General features: G+C 36.0%; 1 protein-coding gene across 1 annotated transcript; it reads right to left on the bottom strand.

The window, feature by feature from the left end:
* Window positions 1–1,338: 1,338 nt before the first annotated feature.
* On the bottom strand, window positions 1,339–24,285 carry LOC145681766 (glycine receptor subunit beta-type 4-like). The gene is made up of 6 exons (XM_081753378.1): window positions 24,083–24,285; window positions 22,909–22,991; window positions 10,767–10,916; window positions 8,909–9,107; window positions 3,746–3,971; window positions 1,339–1,557 (listed from the first exon to the last, which is right to left on the bottom strand). Exons 1-6 carry the CDS (start codon window positions 24,283–24,285, stop codon window positions 1,339–1,341), a joined length of 1,080 nt encoding a protein of 359 aa, XP_081609504.1.
* Between the last annotated feature and the right edge of the window lie 436 nt (window positions 24,286–24,721).

The following is a 24,721-nucleotide window of genomic DNA, read 5'->3' as shown; positions in this document are numbered from 1 at the left end:
AGGTGTAGTGAATGGTAGCTATTACTGCTTTGTCCAAAATTTAACATGCTTAATTCCAAGAGTTGTTAATTATGCCTTCTGATTTTGGGTTTATACCTGTGACAGGAATATTTACGATCCAGCAACATTTATCTGATATGTGCTGGTTATTTATTTAAAATCCTTAATAAAATTTTTAAATGTGTCTTTTTACAATTAAATTGAAAATGTATACTATTTTGATTACAAATTGTGTTTGTAAGTAATAAATAATAATAATAATAATAATAATAATAATAATAATAATAATAATAATAATAATAATAATAATAATAATGTCTCATTGATTATTGTGTAAATTTTGTAAACTTAGAAATTTGATTTTCTAGTGAGGTAATTGAATTTTCCTTCCGTTCTTGAAAAGAAGAATTTAAAAGAATATTTTTGTATTGAACATGAACATATTTTTAATTTTGTATTTTATTTTTATAACATAACAGTTCAGGTGTTTGTAATGCGAACAACAGTTTAGTTTTTTGCTAGGGCGTGCATCAATCTGAACATATTTTTACATTTGTTAGTTTATTGCAAACATTAAACATTAGTACAAAATTTTGATACTTGTATATTCATCATACTGTGCTGTAATATAACATAATCAGTACTTTCCAACAAGTTCGTAATTGTTGAATGATAACCTTCAAGTTGATTATCACAATTGGTACACCAGCAGAAATTTTAGTTTTATTTATTTATTTATTTAATTTGTTTATTTATTGTAACAACAGGCATCCTGCCCGTTTACAGTGTTTGTTTACATATATGGTAGGTGACTTTTTTACAGTAAAATACATAAAGTTTTACTGTTTCACAAATTCAGCTTTCAAATTACAAATTGTATTCCTAAACACTCTTTCGGACACATTGAATACATGTATCACTTCACACTTTTCTTTAATAGTATTGTATTAAGAGATTTCATAAAGGGGATTTATATAGGGTGTCAGTACATGCTTTCTTACAGTACAGCATAATACTATTGTTCAACCTTGTTTTAGACGTTGGAACATGCAGAAATATATTAGAAGTAAGTTTTATGTAATAGATTTTATTATGTAATATTTTATACAGAAAAACTAAATCATTAACGTTGCTCTAATATCAGCATATTGAATTTGTTTGCCAGCTTTAGGTATGATATATATGCGGAGTACGATCCTTTTTTTTTTTTTTAATACATTAATAGTTTCAAAAACTTACACTGTACTCTTTAATCATTTGGATATATTCTGCATTATGAGAAGTCCAAATAAAAAAGCGTATTTCAGTTGGGGTCTTATATAGGAAACACTTTGTTTGCTATTCACATAATTCAGGATCGTCCATGTTTAACATTTTGATAAAGAAACCCCAGTAAGCTACATTATAAACAAGAAATGTCAACGGAAACACAAACAAAGAAATTCTGTCCAAGCTGTTCCACTTGTTGGTTGAAGAGAAAATGCTTGCTTTGCAACAAGGAAGAAACTGATGAATTTTCTCCTTCAGCAAGTTCCAGCGAAATTTTAACTTCTGAATCTGTAAAGAAATTTTCGTTTTGTAATATGCCATCAGAAGTTATGTTATAATTCATTCGGAAATATTTACTGTACGAAAATAGTGCGATTCATGTATTGACGCTTGCCTGTTCGTACATAGCCAGAAGATAAACATGTTCAGAAATTCAAATATGTAAGAATTTAACCCTTAGGTTATGTTACGTTAGCTTTTCTTCGCTACATTTATTAAAAGTTATATAAAGCGCAAAATGTTCCACTGTGTTTCTACTGGAAATTATTCGTTCTTGATTACAGATGCCTAATTAAGAACTCGTTTTTATTAAGCGTATGGACAAGCTAATTTCTTGTATGCAACTCAAGTAAGTTTCAAATATATGATTATAAGAAGGTATATGGTGTACTTGAATATGCAAGGTGCAGTGAAAATAACATGTTTCATTTATGAGAGAAATCTGTAGAAAATTTTCTTACAAAGAGTTTTTTCTTTTGCTATTTTCTGTTTTTTAATAACAGGATATTTAATCTCATTTTTGAGAGAGCAGGCAATATTGTATTACATCTATTTTATGTGAAATACATCATAAATATAGTTACTTTATATAAAAAAATGTGTGCATGTTACTATCTGTTTAACCTCTTGCGTTCGAGTGACATCTATGTGAATGCCATAAAATACACCGTTGATAAATACCAGTGACATCCATGGCATGTTATGAAAACTTATCCTTTATTAAGGATGGTATTAATCCTGGAGATGATGAAAATTTTTAGTGGTTGCAAGGTTAGTTCTATTATTCTTCCTTAGGTGACAGCACCTTACTGAAAGAAAAAAGTGTTTTGTCTCCGTAGATGGCAGGCCTAACGGAGCATTCAATTACGACATATAAGTGTTTTTTTACGATAAACAATTAGTAAATTCGAGATCGAAGAAACAAAACACAAAACACTTTGTCTTCGATCTCCGGTCAGTGTTACCAACCTGAAGCAACATAAAATCCTTTCACAACATCTAAACCATTTTCCAGTCCAAATGTTACACAGTGCAAACATTTTTTTATCAGTAATATGAATACTTTCCTCTCGCGTGCACAATAACTATGTCCTATATAACGGTCTAGACAGTATTTTAAAGTAAATGAAAATTTGGTAGTACAACACGCATGTAGGAAAATGACACTTGTAATGGAAGGAGTTAATGAAGCTGCAGTTACTCAACTCTTGTATACATGAATGTATACCACTACTTCAGTTTCCCAATTCTAATTTGTATATGTATGGTCTTATGCAATTATGAACTAAATTCATTTTAGAAGTTTTTACTCGAACGTTAGTATTAACAGCTAAAGATAAGTTTCCCTTTCGCAAAAATCCCATCAAGTCCTATCTTGGAAAGTGAAAACGAAAAAAGGAAGGAAAATGGGGTTTTGGCGTGTGGATGCTACTATAATATCTGCTCATTCTCATATATGAAACACATTGGTAGAGCAATAGAAAATATGAAAATCAAAAGCCCAAAGTATGAAAAAATGTTAAATTTTAATTATGTACTTTCTAAAAAAATGTACTATCAGTCCTTACATTTATATTCTATATTGAATAACTTTATTCAAACATATCGAACGTAGGTTTACACCATTGTTTGATAGTAAAATCTCATGAATTTAAAGATACAGTAACTTACAATAAGAATAAAACAAAGGGATACCACTAGGAATGCTAAATTGCCGTCTCTCGATTCCCCCAATTTCATGTTAGCGTTACACAGCTCCGTTCCTCGTGGAATATAGTAGAGTAAAACTTCTAAGTTAAATACTGGAACCATAAGAAAATCCTACGCTGGCCTTTAAGCAAGCTGATGATGGAAGAAGGTTCTTCCGAAAGCGATTCTTACATGTAGAAGAAAACTCTGCTATTTTGTTGCGCTGAGTATTAGTCTTTTTGCTTGTTTCCCATTAAATATCATCAGCGCTCGCAATATTGTGATATTACACCTTTATTATTGAAGAATTTCAACTCTAAGCAATGGAGATGGTTGGGGAACCTGGAAATGTATATGTGTATTGCGAGGGGGGGTCCCTTTCTTTTTATTTATTTCTGTATCCAGTTTTTTCGTATCATATCTTATTTAACCAGCAAGCCTACACTAAAAATTTCACTCATTCATGTTGCAATCATCGCATGTGAAGCTAAATGTAGTGGAAACTTACCATTTTCGATCTTGTAGGCCGTCTTTGCATTTTATACACAGAAGTTGTATATGAAATTTCATTTGCTTTAGTTATGAATATATTTTGCTGTTGCGAATGATTAGTTGCGCTGCGTAATTTGAACAGGAGACACGAATACTCCAAGAGGGCATTAAAGACGAATATAATACAGGATAACAACCAAACATCAATCGCTTGGACGTTCAGTGATGGAGGAACATGAGATCTGTAATCATGAATAAAAAGAGGAACAAATTTTAAATCTTTACTCAACAGTTGCGTGTAAACTATACACACAATGCATGCTTTCTTCCGAGACGTGTTAATGCGCTTAAAATTAGACTACAGGAGGCTGGTCGTGTTATATTCGACCGGTTTGCAAAGGGCACTTAGAGCCTTTCTATTTGATCTGTGCCCCTTCTGGCGCTGTACTCGATGTGTGATTTCCCGTATCTCCCTCAAAAGAGGAGGGAGAAGTTGTTGCGGCCGAGGTCTTAAAATTGTTAGATGCGGCAACGTTGCCAAAATGAATTATTTCACAGACTTCGCTGTCCTCTATCTTGTCAGCCATTCTAAGTAGCCTACGATCTTCACTCGTCAAGACCAAACGACTGAATGACAAATTGGCAACACAGCGGAGGTCATTCACTTCTTTTCCGTAAGCAAAGGGAAAATTTCCTCCGTCAGAGGGTGGCGGAGTGGGGCCGAATTATAGTTCGCATACTTTTCGAGGGCATAGATGAGATAGACAGGCTCCACTGTATGAAAAGCACTTACAACACCCTGTTAACGACGCCAGGTTTTTGGCACAATCCTACGTCTGACATACAGCGTTGCCAAATCGGTTGGATATAAATCGATCAACCTTCTGTTTGCTCTGGCACGTTTCTTAAATACATTAAAATGCACTATAATAATTGGAAATCTGTTGAGTATGATTCTTTTTTACAATAGTTTATTTGATTGATTAGTATTCGTAAATACTAATACAAGTCAATAAAACAGTTCAATAAATACAGTTCAATAAAATAAATTTTGTCTAGATGATCGTGATGATGCAATTAAAATACCTTAAATTAGCAAGTACAGCAAAGTATTTCATGTAACATACGGGATATCGATACTTCAAATCTTAACTTCATGCCCTTTGTCTTTTCTATATTCATTCCGTTCTTTACATACATAACAGAACTTCATGTCATCTGATGACTCAAAATACAAGACACCGAATAGCTTGTTCCATATTCAAAGGTTTGTAGATCATAAGCCGTAAAGTAGATAATCCAGTTACACGAGTGCTGTTTGAACAGTGTCGCTCAGGTTTCAATTATTTTAAAGGTTAGAATTATTGTACAGGTGGCAGTGTAATAGCAGTTGCTGAATAAAGACCACTAACAGATATTTTGAAGATAAGATTTAAGGGGTATTGTACAGAATTAATTGTAAAATATGTCATATGAAGTACATAGGAAGACGTTAGAAGGAAGAATTACACCATATAGGGATGACATTAGCTTGAAAGTAAGAGCAACACGGTATACGAGGAACAGTCAGAAACTTCTTGGAACTCCGGTGTAACCATATTACTACAATATAGGTACACATTCACGTAATTGCCTTCAAAATATGCTGCTTGAGAACACACACATTTGTTCCACCGCTCCTTCCATTGTTGGAAACAACAATATGTTCCGAAGTTCATCCATGTCCTTGGATTGGTTGTTTCTACAGTGGTAAAATGGTCATCTTTGAGACCCTTTTTCATCCTGGGGAAGAGCTAGAAATCCATTGATTTAGCACCAGCGGATTTCTTCTGGCCCTTCCCGTGTTCAAAAAGGCCTTCAAATGTAACCGTTTTGATACCGTAGAAGACATCCAAACCAACGTGGACTTCGAATCAAACAGAGAATCTATACAAAAACAGAACTTTCGGCGTTGTTGCCAACAATCGCGGGAACGGTGGAACAAGTGTGTGTGTTCTCAATGAGCTTATTTTGAAGTCGATTAAATGAATGTGTACCTATATTGTAGTAATAAATAGTTACAACGGAATTCCAGGAACTTTTTGACTCTCCCTCGTATTAACTTGAGGGGAAACGGAAAGTGAAAGACTGAGAAGGTGTAGAAGGACTAGAAAGGGGACGACTGATTCATAGATTGTGGAATGGCCCAGAGAAAACGGTGGAGTATCCATAGCCTTGTGCTAGAGTGCATCTAAAAGGCTTATCGCATCAAACAACAAATTCTGTATCAGCTGGAGGATCACATTCGGTGTATGCTCACCAATGTACAGTACAATTTGACTTCTTATCTAAGGGTACGCACACAAAAGAACGCTTGTTTTCTATCTGCGCCGACCGAGCACTGCCAGCTTGGAGAATAACTGCATGTGTGTATAACGAAACAACACACAGTGAAAGCAGGACCAGACTTATCAGCGCTTGTAATCGGCGCCGATAAGTTTGCCAGAATTAATTTTTAATTTTCGCCCATTGGTTATTATCGGCGCCAATTGTTTGTGCGCTGTCAGATAAAATGAACGTCGGAACTTTAATAATTGCAGCTATTTTTAATATGTCTGCATTGTAGGACAACAACGAAAACAAATACCATCATGATAAATACAAATACAATTGGAAAAAGATAAGTGTCGAACTGAAAGAGGAAGATTAGTAAATATTCATTAAAATTTACTATATTATGTTTATTACTATTGTTTTTATAGTTTCCTTTCTGCTTCAGGCCCATTATACACTATAATGTAGAAGATTGTTTAAAAAATATGTTAAACGATGTTCTATTTTACCAAAAGTGTGATTGAAACTGAAAAAAATCTTTTCTCATCAGTATTCGATTCCTCAGCTCAGGGCCGGATTAACGGGATGGCTTAGGGGGGGGGGTATAGACCCGAGCCTCCAGGTGGATAGGGGCTCCAGCCTGATCAAAATCTCAACTGGCTGTCTAAAAAAATCATAAAGATACAATCGTCATCACAAAATCAAATATAACCAAAAATATGAAACATATTCTTTTAACTTTCCTACTGTATTTTTACAAAAATGTATTAGGTGAAGTCAGCAGGGCCCACACATTTTTTCTAGCACTGGTATTCAGATGGGTTAATACAGCTCTGCTTCAGCTAAGTGATAATATTCACCATCTCTTTTTCTACTTTAATTTATTGCATGTATTCCAATTTCTTTTTTTCCTGAGTTTTAATACGGCACTATCAGGGCCATTTTCAACATGTTTGCCGTCTCATTTCATGTTTATTGAAAACGTGTACAATATTTGATACAATGGAGTGAATAACCAAAGTGTAAATAAAAAAAAAAAATGTATAATATAAACGTAAAAATCTCGTGCCATATACATATGCATGTACACAATAAATTTCTGAAATTTCCAGAACTGGAGTATGAAAAAAGCTGGTACCAGTAATTAACCCCCACTACGAACCATGACCCATGTTGACTAGTGCGTCCATATGAATCTGGGCACTATCAAGAGAGCAAAGCTCATCCAACGAGATAATCATCTTTCATATAAGTAGCACACGTTTTCGTCAGCCACACACGTTCTTTATGCTCAGCAATTGCCGCATACCGATGCAGTTAGTCCGCTTCGGTAATCGGAAGTAGGTTCCCTCTTTCCCTTTTGTTCATATCCTAAAGGCAGTAGCAGCTATTCTCAAACGCTTGCGCCAATGTTGGTATCCATGTAGATTTTTAATTTTCCTTACAAATTGTGCCAATCTAAGATCTCCATCAACAGTCACTTCGCTCTAATTTACTATTTTGTTTTAAGAACGTTGTTATATGGTTAGCGTACGTGTTCGGCGCAGGAGACCCATTTTCGATTTCCTGCGGGGGCTCAGGTTTTTCTGTATCACAGGTTGAATTGTAGATTCACGTCTCATATAGACTCGGCGCTGAACAGGATAATAAACTCTAAGCCAATCAACCAACTATTTTGTTTTAAAAAAATACAAGCAATTTTTAATAGTATTTATTTTCTGTACCTTCCCACATAGCACACGACGTCCTTAGGACGTTCCATTTTGATCCCAATTATCCCATATAGATCCCGGGATTATCGGGACAATGATTAGACATCCCATGGACGTCCTGCATGGAACATCCTAAAGGATTTCCACATAGGATGTCCCGGATGGGACAGAAGATCCTAGGGAAATCCCATTCCGAACATATCTAGGACCACATTATCCCATGATTTACCAGTGGACATCCCTTTGAGGTGCCGTTGAATAAACCGTTTTCCGGGATATTAGCGGACATCTGGATATCTCGCGGAGGTTCTGTGGATGTCCCGGGAGCAAATTCGGATGATCCTGGGATGTCCCGTTGTCCATTGCAGATTAGTCTAGAACGTCCCTTGAACGTCTGTGTGCTAAGTGGGTTGTATTCTGGAGAACTCAGAGTCTATGAGGGACAGTCAAAAAGTTTCCGGAATGTTGTTCTAGTTTTGGCATTTTTGACGCAATCACAGTGAGTTTGTACAGGGCAGTCCGTAAGTTACCTAGTTATGAATATGACAAGTGTGTGAATAGGTCATAACAATCAGTTTACGTGTAGTATAGTTAAACGAAAGAGTATATGGTGATAAGTTGGTGCAATGTCGCGGTTCAAACAACGCAAAAACATCAAGTTCAAGTACAAATTAACGAAACCTGCTTCAAATACTTAATTTGATAGCCTTAAAATCAATTTACGGTGTCAGTCTTTAAGAAAAATAAGCACCGATACCCGTTTCGTCATCGTAGAAGACATCAAAACCAACGCGACGGCCGAACTTCGGAAGATACCAAATGAGGACTCTCGGTAAAGTGGACACTCTAAGTAAATGTGTACTTAAATTGTGATAATAAAGAGCCACAATTAATTTTCCGGGAACTTTTTGACCGTTCCCCGTATTGTGGTGTAAAGGATTTTGCGAAACGAATTTGGATATAAAAGAAACTCTTTACAAGAATTATTGATTAACCTTATACATTATTATTATTATTATTATTATTATTATTATTATTATTATTATTATTATTATTATTATTATTATTATTATTATTATTATTATTATTATTTTGCAGTAAAAACCAGTCGTACTTTTGGATAATATAAGTTGAATCACATTAAGAATACGTACCTTGTTCCCTCAAACATTGTGATCAGCGCTAACAAATTGGTGACCAAGAGGACTATCCTTCCAGGTACTAATTCTGGATTAACCATAAAGCTGACCCATGATACGGTGACGAAAATGCCACTGGGCATGTAAGTGGATAGGATATGTCTTATGATCTGCCGTCGCAATTGAAGACAAAACACCAAGGTTGAATATTGATCTTTAAAATATAATAATAATATTAGTCAGTCTAAAATGTAATTAGAAAATATTAGATTATATCAATTTATAATAGAGTAACAAACTAAGTCTACCTTTCTTACCAGCAGTGAAACTGACAAGAGGTCATTAGGGACAGGTGTAGTCGGCCCAATGTTGCAGCGTTACAAAGAGTTAGTCTCTTGTTTTATTACTAGGTCACACAAAAGTACTGATCTGCTTTTGAAGAATGGTAGTAATGGCCTCAGTTGGAATAAAATTTGACACAATCCCCTCGGAGCCAATTGTAATTTAAGTGTTCCTGGTCTTGCATATACCTATCACTACCTTCATATAAATCCTCATGTTTTTACTATCTTCCTAGGATTCTGTTCGCTGATCATCTTTCAGTTTTTGCTTTCTAATACAATCGTAATAATCCCTTGTTTCCTGTAAATTCTCATTGATTTGATTTCTCTGTATATTTCGTTATATTTTCCTACTACAGGTTGAGTCAAATGTCAGGTTACGTACAAGTTTTTAATTTTGCTGTTTCAGATCAGCTGAATAAGTGTCTGAGTGAGAGAAGAAGATGGATGGAAAGGTGGAGGATGGGAAGTTACGCAAGATGGAAAGGTGGAACTGATTGTCCTGACTTGCAGCCAATATCGTGCCGTGGAAGGGGGAGTGAACGGGGTGACGGCCCCGGGCGCCGAAGTAAGGGGCGCAAAATTCGGGAGAAAAAGCAGAAAAAAAAAAGGAAAATTACTTGGAATATATGTATGGGGGCACTGGGGGGTCGTATACTCTCGCCCAGGGCACTGATTTTCCACAGCATGGTACCGCTAGCAATCGCAGTTACCAGAGGAATTATATCACAGATACCAAGACAAGCCTATCACTCACAACACAGGGGTAAAATTAGTACAGCAATTTAAGAAGATTGATAGCGTACAGGAAAAACCGAGTATAGAGAGACTGAAGACCGCCACAGATGTAGGGAAATCAACCAGTGTGTTGCCTTGCTATATGCAGCAAGAACTTAACGAAAAATACTCGATGTTAATCGATGGAACATGAATTAAGTCAATTTAGTGTGTGCTGCATTCTGTACAAGGAAAAGTGGCATCTGTACAAAATCCAAATGTTATACATCAGAGAGAGTGATGCTACCTGCCTCATACAATTCTGTAAGCGGGCTTGCTTTTGCATCAATGAGAACACTGATTTTGCATAAACTGTTTTGTTCAGTGATGAGACGTTGTTTTACTTAATGGGTAATTTAACAAACACAACTGGAGGTAATGGACTAGGGCTACTACAAATTTTCACTGGACAGATCCTTTGAAAATGGAATAAAGATATAATATAATGTTGATGCGGAATTTTGGTACAGTGAGTAATCGGTGCGGTTTTCATCGAAAGCAATTTTACAGCGGAGGATTACAAATACTTTCTTGGAGAAGACGTATTCCCAAGCATATTAAATGAAACTAGCGATTTCCTCCAATCATATTTTACGGTAACGACTTATTAACATTATTGTGTTCCTTTGAAGTAACTACTACAGTGATTATTGAAGAGCCAATGAAGTGCTGGTCTCAAACGATTTTACTTGGTAGTAGGTCAATGATTTTTCGTGGTTGGAAAAACGATATATGCGACATTGAATGTTACTTACATGCCACAGAATTTTGCGTTGTTAGTTGATCTATCTTTCTCAATTTCATGACGTAACTCGGTGTTTTGATTTCAGAGGATTGTTCGTTGAAGTAAATAGGTTTCTCAGCATCGTCCCATTTGAGTATCACCTTGTCAGAAGGATCGGGATCTGGAAGAAAAATAGAAAGAATTCATATGAGATGAAGAATGAGTGAAAGAAAAAGTGAGTTGCATATATACACATGTATTTCAAAGAACTACACCACTCGGCTTAGAAATTCAACACAACGGAGAAGACGTAACAGCTCCAAATGTACCATACAGCTTAAAGACCAATATGAAGTGATTGTGTAACAGCAACGCAAGACCATAGCACAAAGTCAGGAGGTCTGCAACGCGTACGTCCACTACGGGCGTCCAAAATGCTTGCGACACAATGAGGCATAAAGAGGATGAAAGTTCTTGGATGTTCTTTTGCAGTATAGCAGGTCATGCGTCTGCGACACGTTACCAAAGATCATCTACTGTAGTTAAAAGAGATCTTTGGTATGCGAAGCGTTGTGCGACCAGGGGCCAGATATGTTCAATCTTCACAAGATCAGGTGAACGCGCTGGTCTATCGTTATGCTGTTGGTAACTAGTTCCATGTAGGACTTCCAATAAGGAACTCACTATCAGCTCCAACATCTTACTAATATAGTGTTGACAAGCCAAAGATCTATCAATGAGTATTAGATTCGAGAGGGCCATAATCCAAATGCATTCCATTATTAACCCCCGGTGCTCGGTGAGACGATGTAAAATGCAGGTGTCACCCAGTTTGTTCCCACGGTACCGCCATCCACCAAATGATGCAGACAGAGAAGCTGTGTTCTTCCGAGAAAAAGATTCTGTTACATTCAGTTCTTCATGCAGTGATGTTTGTGGCAACATTTCAGCCACCTGCATTTCTTACGTTGTATAGTCAAAGGCTCCGCAGTAATAAGTGCTGTACAAATACACTCCTTCATGACAGACTATGTCGAACTGTTCGTAGGAACACTGGTCACTTCCAATCCGTCATTGGCATTTACACAAGAAGAATGGGATATTTCTGGTCCATGGTATGATGCATCTGTTGGGCTCCTGCAAGTTGTTGTGTATTACAATATTTTCGTGGAGAATCGGTTTCGTATTCTTATCACTTTGACTACATTCATTTCCACACAGGCACGAATGTTGCAGATGGATAATTCACTGTCAAAATGTGACACAATTCTTCCGTGATAAAATATATAAATTTGCTTAAATTGATGCTGTATCTGACGAAGAGGTATTGTTCGACCTCCTAGATATATTCACGTCATAACTATATTCAGAGCAGGGATTGGAGCCAACATAATACGATTTAAATAGAATTATTGCTTTGTCAAGATTAAATCAGTTGAGTCTTATAATAATAACGTTATATATGGAGTTTCTTGGTTTGAATTTTTAAGATACTCTTCCACTACTGAACTGTGGCTCTCTGGCTTTCCTTCGGTTACTATTTTAGGGGCGTTGCCGGCGTACTTGACGCGTTGCTATGGCTTTGCTGGCAATCATTCTATTGTCCGTCTACCTTCTATACATCCTGCCAATGTGGGGTCAGTCTGATGCTTTCTTCTTGGTGTGCATTTTTATGTTTAAAATTCAAAGCATGTTACTATGTTTAGTAACTTTTTGAGGTTTACAACAATACAATTCAAGAGCGTTTTCACGAATTCCAATTTTTCTAAAACACTTTTGTATATTCGAGAAATGTAAACTTCTAATATAGATTTGTATATATTAGGAATATATATAGACGACTATTGTTTACAGTATATTGCAGTATCGATTTCAATAAATTTGCCACTCTTGTACACTAAATACCTTCGTTGTAGTCTTGAGAGTATACTTTGTGTTACAAAATAGATCTAGTACAAGACAGAATACTTAATATCTTCATGACGAACACTACAATAGTTATTTTGGTATGAATATACATACCCTAGGAACACAGACAGTCGGCCCAACAGTGGGAAACGGTAGGCTAGCCAACTGCCAATGTTTGCCCTACGTTGTAACTGGTCGCTTTCTCGAGCATTTGCCTACCTACCTCGACAAAAGAAGTAACGCTATTGACAGTGACAACAGGAGTGTATCCATAGTCGGGTGCAAAGGACAAATGTGATCCCAGCCCCCCTAACGACTTTCTGGCCCTAAATGTAATTCGACTGTTAGATGTTTATTTAAACATGTTTATCAAAGCAAATAAATGCGTATAATAGAACAAATAGAGGCAAAGTCCCATTTTACATACGGGAAGAATAAGATTTAAATTAATATAAAACCGGAAATTTGAATACTATAAAAATGTTCCTCTTTTCCCTTTTAGAATCGGAATTGTCGAAAATGCTGTCCCACATGTTTACTAATTTTGCATTATTTGTTTATATATCGAACCTCATGCCTCCAACTTGAGCTAATACTCATATTAAACATTTTCATGAGACATTAAACTGAATGATTTCATTTTCTTTTCAAATTTATACAATTATTTATTAATGAAGATTAAAATTATTTATTTATTTCGATGGAATTAAGCCTACATCTCGCATATCTCGTTTATTTTAAAATTGTACGAGGGTTATTTAACTCGAACTGGCAACACTGCTACGATTGAAGTGTCGTGTTGGCAGGAGACAAATGACGAACGTACAGTGTTGCCACACTTGGTACAATTGAACCAAATTCAGCCCTTTTTGTCATTCATCGGCCCGTTGGTACCACGCTGGCATTTCCAGCCCCTTTTGTGAAAAAGTTTGTAAAATTCTATTCAATTCAGCACCATTTAACAATTACTTATCACATTGTCTTTCAGGGAAGGTTCTAGGACCCTGAACCGGTTTTACATTTTTATACAAATGTCAGTTTACTTACCTTATATTCTTCTTACAGTCTATTATCCTTCTTCGGTCGTGAAATGAGCAAGTATAAGGTGCAATAATTTATATTTTAATATTTTATTATAACGTACTGTTTACACACGAACTCGGAGATCATTGATTTGTTCCTCGTTTTATATATTTTTCAAATATGGCGATAATACCGTTTTGGTTTATTGGTCACCTTGAAATAGAGACGCGCTTGGTTTCTATACAATACGTACCGAAGATGATAACTGTTTTCCGTTTTAATTTACGGCCACTGTTATACTTCCTAAGTGCGAGAAAAGTTTCATCTACTTCCACGGTTATTCGGGGCCTTCCCATTTTGATGTTTTTAAAAGTAATTTTTGAAAAGAGTACTTTCTTTATTTGGACTCTTGAAGGAGGGGGGAGTTGTTCTAGAAATCTACCTCTTTTAGTTTCGTATTATAGAGTGATGTATTACACCGGTATAAAATAATGAATTCAGCCCTTTTTGTTTCAATTTGGTACTATTTTTCAGCCCACTCCAGAGCAAAGACTGTGGCAACATTGCGAACGTAGTATGTTCCGCGGATGTGTAGGAGTCAGTTCAACGCTACTGCGGTCCCATATATCGGTATGTGTGGCGAGTAGATATTTTCACAGAGGATTAGTAGAGGCTCGTAGTGAAGCTGCTCTATCGTATCGGACAGTGGCGAGATGGTTTATAGCATTTCAGGCGGAACGACAGTCAACAGACAAAATGAACGGTAGAAGACATGTGCAAATGACCACGGACGAAATTCATCTCGCAAGACTACGGACACTGTTTGGCGGTGATCGGCGCTGGACTTGTAGTGAATTGGCGAAGGAGCTGAACATTTCTTCCGGATAAGTGTTCCGCATGCTAACACAAGATCTTGGCATGCGGAAAATTGCAGCCAGATGAGTAGCCCATGCTCTGACCAAGGTTCAAAACTGGCATAGGTGGGAATGTGCGCGCCTACACCTTCAACGTTACAATGAGGAAGGTAATGACTTCTTGCACCGCATTATTGCAAGTGAAGAAACGTGAGGAAGATCCTAAGAGCCTGAATTGAAACTTCAGTCGAGTAATGGCCACCCAGAATCTCCACAACCGAAAAAGCTTAGGCAAGAGCCAGCAAACGTGAAGGTGATGATGATAATGTCATAGGACCACAAAGGCATTATCCTGTCATATCAAGTTCCACCGTGCGTTACCGTCAATGCTGCATACCATGCTTCATACCTCAATCACCATTTGCGACCAGCATTGCTTCGCAAACTTCCAAACCTCCTGGCATCTGGACCAATTCTCCTACACGACAATGCCAGATGCTATACAGTCCATCCAGTACAGACTCTATTACGACGATGGGGTTAGGAGTTACTGAACACCCGGATATGAGCCCCTACGATTTGATCCTTTTCCCAAAAATGAAAGAACCTCTCAGGGGTAAACGTTCCAGAGACATTCCCAGCATTGTTCGTGCCTTAGGGCGCACTATCAACAGCCTCTCACAAAGTGCGGGTTTGACAGGTATTCAACGGGGCGAAGGGTTAAAGAGGCAGGCGGAGATTACATTAAAGAAATGTAAGCTTCTTGAGGTGAGTTATTCACTACATTCCATTTCACAATTATGTTGCCACTTCGAGTTAAATGGCCCTCGTATATATTCATACATTATAAGTCATATCTTAAGGTTATTCATAACGTCCAAATAGTTTGTGTCTAAAACGATAGATGGCGCCACCGTCACCAATGTAAACATATACAACTAATAAAATTAAAACAATCAAAAATAAAATAAACAATTCAAAAATTAAGCAAAAACGGATATAATCTGATTAATGGACGTTACAAAATCTAGGGAATGGTACGTGTCGATTTCACATATTGTTATTAGTTTCATTGTTAGAGGACACCATTGTTAAGTAAACAATCAACTTTATCTGCCGTACTTTATATCAGAAACTGACCAAACTTTGCACACCCATTTAAGATTGAAATATCTAGGGAATGGTACGTGTGGATTTCACATATTGTTGTTAGTTTCATTGTTGAAGGCCACCATTGTTAAATAAACAATCAACTTTATCTGCCACACTTTTTACCACAAACTAACCAAGCTTGGCACACTCATTTGCGATTGAGATATCTATGGAATGGTATGTGTCGATTTCACCTATTGTTGTTACTTTCATTGTTAGAGGCCGCCATTGTTAAATGAACAATCAACTGTATCTGCCATACTTCCTACCAGAAACTGGCCAAACCTTGCACACACATTTAAGATTGAAATATCTAGGGAAAGATATGTTTAGTTTTCTCATATTGTTGTTAGTTTCATTGTTGAAGATCAGCTTTGTTAAATAAACATTCGTTGGATTTCTCTATTGTTAAATAAACGATCAACTTTATCTGCATACTTTCTACCACAAACTAAGCAAACTTTGCACACTCATGGACGATTGAGATATCTATGGAATGGTATGTGTCGATTTCACATATTGTTGTTCTTTCATTGTTGAAGGCCACCATTGTTAAATAAACATTCGTTGGATTTCTAAATTGTTACATAAACAATCAACTTTATCTTACACTCTTTTTACCACAAACTAACCAAATTTGGCGCACTCATTTACGATTGAGATATCTATGGAACGGTACGTGTCGATTTAACTTATTGTTGATAGTTCCATTGTAGAGGCCACCATTGTTAAATAAACAATCAACTTTATCTTACACTCTTTCTAGCACAAACTAACCAAATTTGGCGCACTCATTTACGATTGAGATATCTATGGAACGGTACGTGTCGATTTCACTTATTTTTGTTAGTTTCATTGTTAGAGGACACCATTGTAAAATAAAAAATCAACTTTATGTGCCACACTTTCTAACAGTAACTGACCAAACTTTGCACACGCATTTAAGATTAAAATATCTAGGGAATGGTACGTGTCGATTTCACATATTGTTGTTAGTTTCATTGTTGAAGGCCACCTTTGTTAAATAAGCAATCAAGTTTTTCTACCACACTTTCTACAGCAAACTAACCAAAATTTGCAAACTCATTTAAGATTAAGATTGTTGTTAGTTTCATTGTTAGAGGCCACCATTGTTAAATAAACAATCAACTTTAACGGCCATATGTTCTACCACAAACTGACCAAACTTTGCACACCCATTTAAAGTTGAAATATCTAGAGAATGCTATGTGTCGATTTCACATATTTTTGTTAGTTTCATTATTGAAGGCCACCATTGTTAAATAAACAATCGTTGGATTTCTCCATTATTAAATATACAGTCAACTTTATCTGCCATATTTTCTACCACAAACTAACCAACCTTGGCAAACTCATTTACGATTGAGATATCTATGGAATGGTATGTGTTGATTTCACTTATTGTTGTTAGTTTCATTGTTAGAGGACACCATTGTTAAATTAACAATCAACTTTATCTGCTATACTTTCTACCAGAAACTGGCCAAACTTGGCACACGCATTTAAGATTGAAATATCTAGGAAATGGTACGTGTGGATTCCACATATTGTTGTTAGTTTCATTGTTGAAGGCCACCATTGTTAAATAAACAATCGTTGGATTTCTCCATTATTAAATATACAGTGAACTTTATCTGCCATATTTTCTACCACAAACTAACCAAACTTGGCACACTCATTTACGATTGAGATATCTATGGAATGGTATGTGCTAATTTCACTTATTGTTGTTAGTTTCATTGATGAAGACCACCATCTCTAAATATACAATCAACTTTTTCTGCCACACTTTCTATCACCAACTGACCAAACTTAGCACACCCATCGGATTATAACTGAGATATCTAGGGAATGGTACCTGCCGATTTCACATATTGTTGTTAGTTTCATTGTTATAGGCTACCATTGTTAAATAAACAATCAACTTTGTCTGCCATACGTTTTACCAGAAACTGACCAAATTTTGCACACAAATTTAAGTTTTAAATATCTAGGGAATGCTACGTGTCGATTTCATGTATTGTTGTTAGTTTCGTTGCTGAAGACCATCATTGTTAAATACACAATCGATGGATTTATAAATTTTTAAGTAAACAAACAACTTTACTTGCCATACTTTTTACCACAAACTAACCAAACTTTGCACACTCATTTACGATTGAAATATCTATAGAAAGGTACGTGTCGATTTCACATATTGTTTTTGTTTCATTGTTGAAGATCACCATTGTTAAATAAACAATCATTTTATTTCTCCTTTGTTAAATAAACAATCAACTTTATCTTACATACTTTCTACCACAAACTAACCATACTTTGCACACCCATTTAAGATTGAATTATCTAGGAAATAGTATGTGTAGATTTCACATATTGTTGTTAGTTTCATTGTTGAAGGCCACCATCGTTAAACAAGGAATCAACTTTGCTATATATATATATATATATATATATATATATATATATATATATATATATATATTTAACCAGAAACCGACCAAACTTGGCACATCCATCGGATTACCACTGAGATATCTATGAAATGGTACTTGTCGATTTCAGTTGTTGTTGTTAGTTTCATTGTTAGAGGCCACCATTGTTAAATAAACAATCAACTTTATCTGTCATACTTTCTACCAGAAACTAATGAAACTTTGCTTACCTATTTACGATTGAAATATCTATGGAATAGTACATGTCAATTATAAAGGGCTAACAAGCCCTAGCCAAATTATGTGTAATACGTCATTATGCGTTGGTCAAACGATAATTATTCGTGATCAAACGAGCTGGCCAAATTCCGATTGAATTTGTTTTCATGGCGGCTGTGGGGGAGGGGCTAACAAGTCATCGGTAAATGTTATTGTTCGGAAAATGGAATAGTGCAAAAAAAAAAAAAATTCATTCAGAACTGTTGTTCCTGCTTTGTAACCAGTGTGAATTAGTTGTGTGCCGCCAGATTTTTTTTTGTCTCAGGTGGAGCGGGATGGCCCCCTACAGCGTTCCTAGAATTACATTCTAAAAGCCCACAGTGTTCCTAGAATTGCACTCTAAAAGCCCCTCCCATATAACTGACCTGTGTTTCACAGCAGACACCTCACATTTGAACTCTGTTGAGATTCTATGTAAGTTTGTCGGTTGTATATACGTACAAATTGAGAGAAAAAAAAAACATGTATTAGGGAATGAGAAGTTCTCGAAATAAATTTGCAAGCTGAATATTTTTTCGCGACATAAGTGAAGAATAATTGAATACCCTTGAAGAGAACCCTGGAGAGTAAGGAAGCTCTAAGCAAAATAATCATTGAATTAATAGCAATGTAATCACAGTAATATATATAAGGCATGTTGTATTTCTGCCAGATTGTCAGAGCACTAATTCTCTCATTTTTTGATGTGAACGATCACGCTATCGAATCTCCAGAAGAACATTTAAAAAAAGTTGTATTTAGGTCTATTCCATTTTAAACAAACGAAATACGTTGCGTAAAAGAACTTTCCATGTTAAAATACTTGATGGGTAGAGTAGTTTGTTTGGGATTTGATTGTTATTGCATGTATCTATTGCATGCTGAATGGGTAGCTGGGAAAGCAGCCAAGATATCCATTCTGACGGTTGGAAGGCCGTGAAAATACAGAGCAACAGTTACTCCAAGGGAGTAGATAATAGATAAAAAATCTTAAAACTACCGTGGGAGAGAGAGCCGAAAGAGGGTATAGTGTGAAATTTTGTCCGCAACTAGAGAAGTTCCGCCAGGAACGCAGGATCACCTGTATACGGCTCTCATTGTTGAGACACTAAAAGTTTTCAATTACTCGTATACGGAAGATAAACATTAAGAAACTATTTTTATTTATTTATTTACTTATTCCTCGGGGGATAGTCTATCTCAGAAGATTACGATTAAAATAATTCTATGTTCAGGGTGGCACTTCCAAACCACCTCCCAGAGGCGGTTTTTGGGCGGGCGAACCGGACCTTTTCCTTAGGTCTACACATTAATTAAAGTATATGTAACACACATGTACGTGTGTGTGTGTGTGTGTGTACGTATATATATGTGTGTATATGTATGTATGCTAAATGTAAAATATTTTTGAACCAATGTTTCCAATCCAAATAATAGAGCCTCACGGCTCCAAGTCGCCAAAAACAAATTCCGCCTGTGTCACCTTCTACACATCAGTGGCTATGCCCATAGTATATTCTATGATAACAATTGACTGAATGTGCTTTACAAGTTTCTAGCTCATTTTCTTGGAAAGAGAATGCGTAAGACTCTGTTAGTGTTGCAACGAGACGAGACAGGACTCTTTGAAGCGAGACACGATACAATACGAAACGTTTCGTGAAATGTCTCGTCTCGTGTCTCGAAAAATACAAACACGGTTTCTGAATTTGCTTAAAAATTTATTAACTCGAAATAAATTATTTGCCTTCGAAGTGTATACCATCTTTTATTATTTCAAATGATCCAAATGATTCAATGTTTCAAATCCTACAAAGAACAGGGAATACCTAATGCATTTTTTTAAAAATGATTCTTACAAACAGCTTTCACTTCCATTTTTCAATCGATTCAAGTTTAATTATTTTGTGATAGTGCTCCAGATTCAAATACAATGTAAAGCGTTCATTGAGATCAGTGTTTCAGAAGATTTTATTCCGGGGGCCGGTGGAGATATCTACGTATAAAAATCCTGTTACAGAAGTACAAGTACGCGTAGAAGTGGCAATTTTATCAGTAACTAACTATTGTTTCATGGTCTTTCTCGTTCCGAACCAAGGCAGAAACGTGTCAGCCTTTCTCGATACTGAGTTTTGAAAAGATTTTGATTTGACAATAAAATTTATCTTTTTTATCCTTTTACGAGGTTATTCGAAGATAAACCATTTTTTAAATGGGAAAGTTACATAGGCCTCCTTATTTGTTGAAGTGGCGCCAGGGGTTCTGAAAAAAGGATATTAGAATAAATGGGGAAATCTTGCCTTTCGACTGTACTGACGGTATTGACAAATGTTCCTATCGAAGTAATTACGGCTTTAGTCGAAACTAAGCAGTCTTGCTGGAAGATTGCAGTCGTGTTGTGTGTTCTGCTCTGTTAACCAAACTTGGTTAAAAGTTGTAATTTTAACCACTTGGTATAACAGCTCTTTTTGTGGGTCTCAGCCTTTCTGGTGTTGCCACGAGACGAGACACAACCATTCGATACGAGACGAGACGGGCACATCTTTTCTAGACGAGACGACAGAGCCAGAAGTCTCGTTTGGTCTCGTTTCGTCTCGTGGCAACACTAGACTCTCTAGATACAGTATATCAGTGAAAGGAATGACAACGTTCCTCATGGAGCACATGTTAGCTCTCAGCCTCTTTCTTTCACTGATGTTTGTTTACGTAGTAGATGAATATATATAGAGAGTAACAAAAGGATGATTTATGCAGATTCTCCTGAAACCACATTAAAATTGTAGCAGTATTTGGAGCTTGTTATAAATGGATTTACCGGGGAACTAAAATAATTCTGGGAACTGATCATACAGCATTGATAGCAGGCCCTTTAGTTGCGCCACAGCATTCTCTCTACTCAGAAGGATAGGGACAAATAGAAAAGTCAAAATTCATTCTGTCCATTTTTCATGCATCATACACTTCAGAAAAAAATCATATAATACTGATATGTAAGAAAATATTAGTATTGTTTGTTTGTTTTCTGTATACAAAGAACCATTTAGGTTTTTTTAAATCTCATATTCTGGTAATAATCGAAGAAAAAAGAAAAGAGTTTCATGTGATAAACGAACGAAAGAAAATTTGTCAACGCGATGCGAATGACGTTCTCTACAACCTAATTCCCGTTTTTCGTACAAAAAACTCAATTCCTACCTGCAAAAAGAAAAGATTTATGTTACCCATCAATGGTTGAGGTTTTGCCCTGCGGCTGAACAACACGACTTGTAAAAATAGACTCTGACTGACTGCAGGTGCATGAAAAAAACTGTTGGATTCCTCTCCCCGCCCACTTCAAGTGTGGATATCCTGGACACATTCAAACTGAGCGGTACGATCTTTCAGTTCTTCCCAGTAGAGGTGCCAGCAGTGATTGCTAAATGAAAAAGTGAGCATCTGGTGGCGAAAAGGCGAAGTGCTCGGACAAGGGGGAAGGCACACGAAACTTAAAATGTTTACTATATTTTAATTTTGAACTAACTTTTTCTGGCATAAATGCTTAAAATGTACAGTAGAGCACATAAACATTTATTAAATACTGGTATGTACTAAGAGGTCAGAAAATACGAATAACAGGGATTCTGGTACAAGAAGTGTGTTTCTAATTGCATGATTAAGGCAGGAAGTTAGTAAACATAGAACACCGGCCTATTGGCTTTTTAATTATCCAGCCTGCACTTCTGCCAAGTAAGCTCAGGTAGTCGAAAATCTACTGTATATGATGTCACTCTTGAGCCACAACATTAATTTCTGTAATGTTTAATCAACAAAACATCCAGGCACAATCTGGGAGATCAATTTACACTGCAACAATCAACATTAGCAATAAAAATAGAAGTCAGCCAAGTCTTATATTTATAGGTAACATCCCGAAATTTACCTGATGAAATTGAGGGAAAATTCTGAAGAAAACACAGTTAGGATGACAAACCATTGGATTTGAAGCGAAATCTTTCATTTGGGAATTAGGAACAATAACTACTACCTTATCTCCTTAAAAGTAATGTATCATGACTATAGACACTTTGTAAGATTATTCAAATTCAATTATAACTATTGTACATAAATGAGACATTCTCAGTAATAAGGACGAACTTACGTACATATCGGGTAATATTTATTTACCATAATAATAATAATAATAATAATAATAATAATAATAATAATAATAATAATAATAAATTACTAGGGGCATTTTGTTAAGTTCGTACGGGTCATATAATACATACAAAATTAGCTAAACATTACATTCTATAGTTCCACTACAGCGATTTGATGTTTGTGATTTTGAATCTACTGGAACTTTGTTGCATTTTGCAATAATATATAGGCATTTATTTACGAAGTATATGGACAAAAAGTATCTAACTACTCTCCTCCCTAATAAGTGACTGTTACAGCCTATTAGTTTATTTTTAATTTTGACTTCCAAAATTTACAAGCATACTTACGATTGTCATCATCATCTATATCATTTCATACTTACAGGGTACAATCTTAACAGGGCAGTTCTGAAGATCAAACGGATACATATCGGCATTGAATTGACATGGCACACGAGTTGTGGCTCTGGAAGCAAAAAGGGTCAAAACTGATAATCTTGTTTGGTATTTTTTAAATTTATCGATATATATGGTCTGTTAATTGTTGAAAAAAAGTTATTACAATGATTAGTTAAAGGTAACGATGAATTACACCTATAGTCAGCAACAAGTTTAGGATGAACAAAGTACAGTTTAGAAGAAGCACAGTTTATCTTTTATTTAATATTACTACAGGGCAAGTCAAAATGATTGACCCGATTTCGAAATTATATTTATTCTGTGAAACCTAATAAACATGTTATTGTGAATGGTGTGTTAAGAAAGGTAGATAATCGAAATTTTCTTCAAATATATCACAAGTGTTTTATGTGAGCACCTCGCGTAAGACGGCACACATCAAACCGATAGTCTTATCTTTTCCCAAACTTTTTTAGCATTTTGCGGTCAACATCAGCAATGGCTGCTGTGATGCACGGCCCGAATCTCTGAAATGTTCGTACCACTTACGAATGGCCTTCCTTGTAGGTAGGTCTCTCCGATATTTGGTACGGAAATGCCGTTGCACAAGAATCACAGACTAGTTTATGTGATAATCAAGCACACAGAAGTAGTCTATTTTCCAGTCAACGACATTTTCCTTAACTGTTCTCTGCTGACTCTTAGTGGCAGAAAGTGGAAACTCTAACAGTAATATATGTTTATTAGATTTCACAGAATAAATCTCTGAAATAGGGTCCATCATTTTGATATACCCTATATTATTCGACATGATTATTTCGCTCTATTGCCTTTATTATATTTATTATAAGAAATTCGATTTTTATTCGTTGCAGAGATTTGAATTTTATTCTACTTTTTTACGGTTTGCTACACTGACATCTTTTGAACAAACAAGAATACTTGTAGAACGCCTTACGTAGTTCTCAACCAACCAATCTTTATTGCAATGTTGGTTGTCTAACGTCGAAGGGTGTGAAAGATTGAAAGTGTGAATGCAATTTTGTTCGCGTGCAAACATAGAAATGAAACGTATTAGCTGATTGAAGGGCCACGGTTGTAAAGACTAGCATCGAAAGCAATGTTTGTTCTTACCTTTATGAATCAGAGTAAACTTACCCGACAGCGTATGTAATGCTTTTATCACTGTGAACAGACAATCGCATCAAGTCTTGCATCGACTGACGACGGAAGACGTATCTCATACTATGGAGAACAAAGCTTGGCTTCCACAGAATGTTGGCTTTCATGGAGTTCAGATGCACAGTGTGAGAGTTTATACGATCACCAGTAATAATCAATCTATTTTCAATCCATTCCATGAATATCCATAAATCAATGGAAATGAGCTGTTTAGACAGATATCCAGATTTGAAATAAACTTAAACAAATTGAACAAAATGACAACATAACTCACAGAATAACTAACTGTAAGACGTCATGATATTATCATAAGCACAGGGCCGGCTCTATGCAATTTGCCGCCCCGTGCAATGGCATGATTTGCCGCCTCCCCCTTTCTCCAGAAAGAACAAATCTCAAAAGCCATGATTTTAAGTATATTACACCATCATGAACAACAAAGGGGAGAGAAATAGCACTCGCACTCAGAAAGGCCTAAGGACTACAAATATAATATTGTTGTGTCTGTTTCATTTCTTTAAATAATAATCTGTTGTGTTAGTGAAAGATAAAGTAAACACATCTGCATAGGGAAGATGGCAGTGCTTTTTAAATAGAATTCAATATCGAGTTTCA

The sequence above is a fragment of the Thermobia domestica genome, chromosome 3 (assembly GCF_964235325.1).
Source record: "Thermobia domestica chromosome 3, izTheDome1.hap1.1, whole genome shotgun sequence".
In the NCBI taxonomy this organism is placed as follows: domain Eukaryota; kingdom Metazoa; phylum Arthropoda; class Insecta; order Zygentoma; family Lepismatidae; genus Thermobia; species Thermobia domestica.
This window is presented reverse-complemented; position numbering and strand designations above follow the sequence as displayed.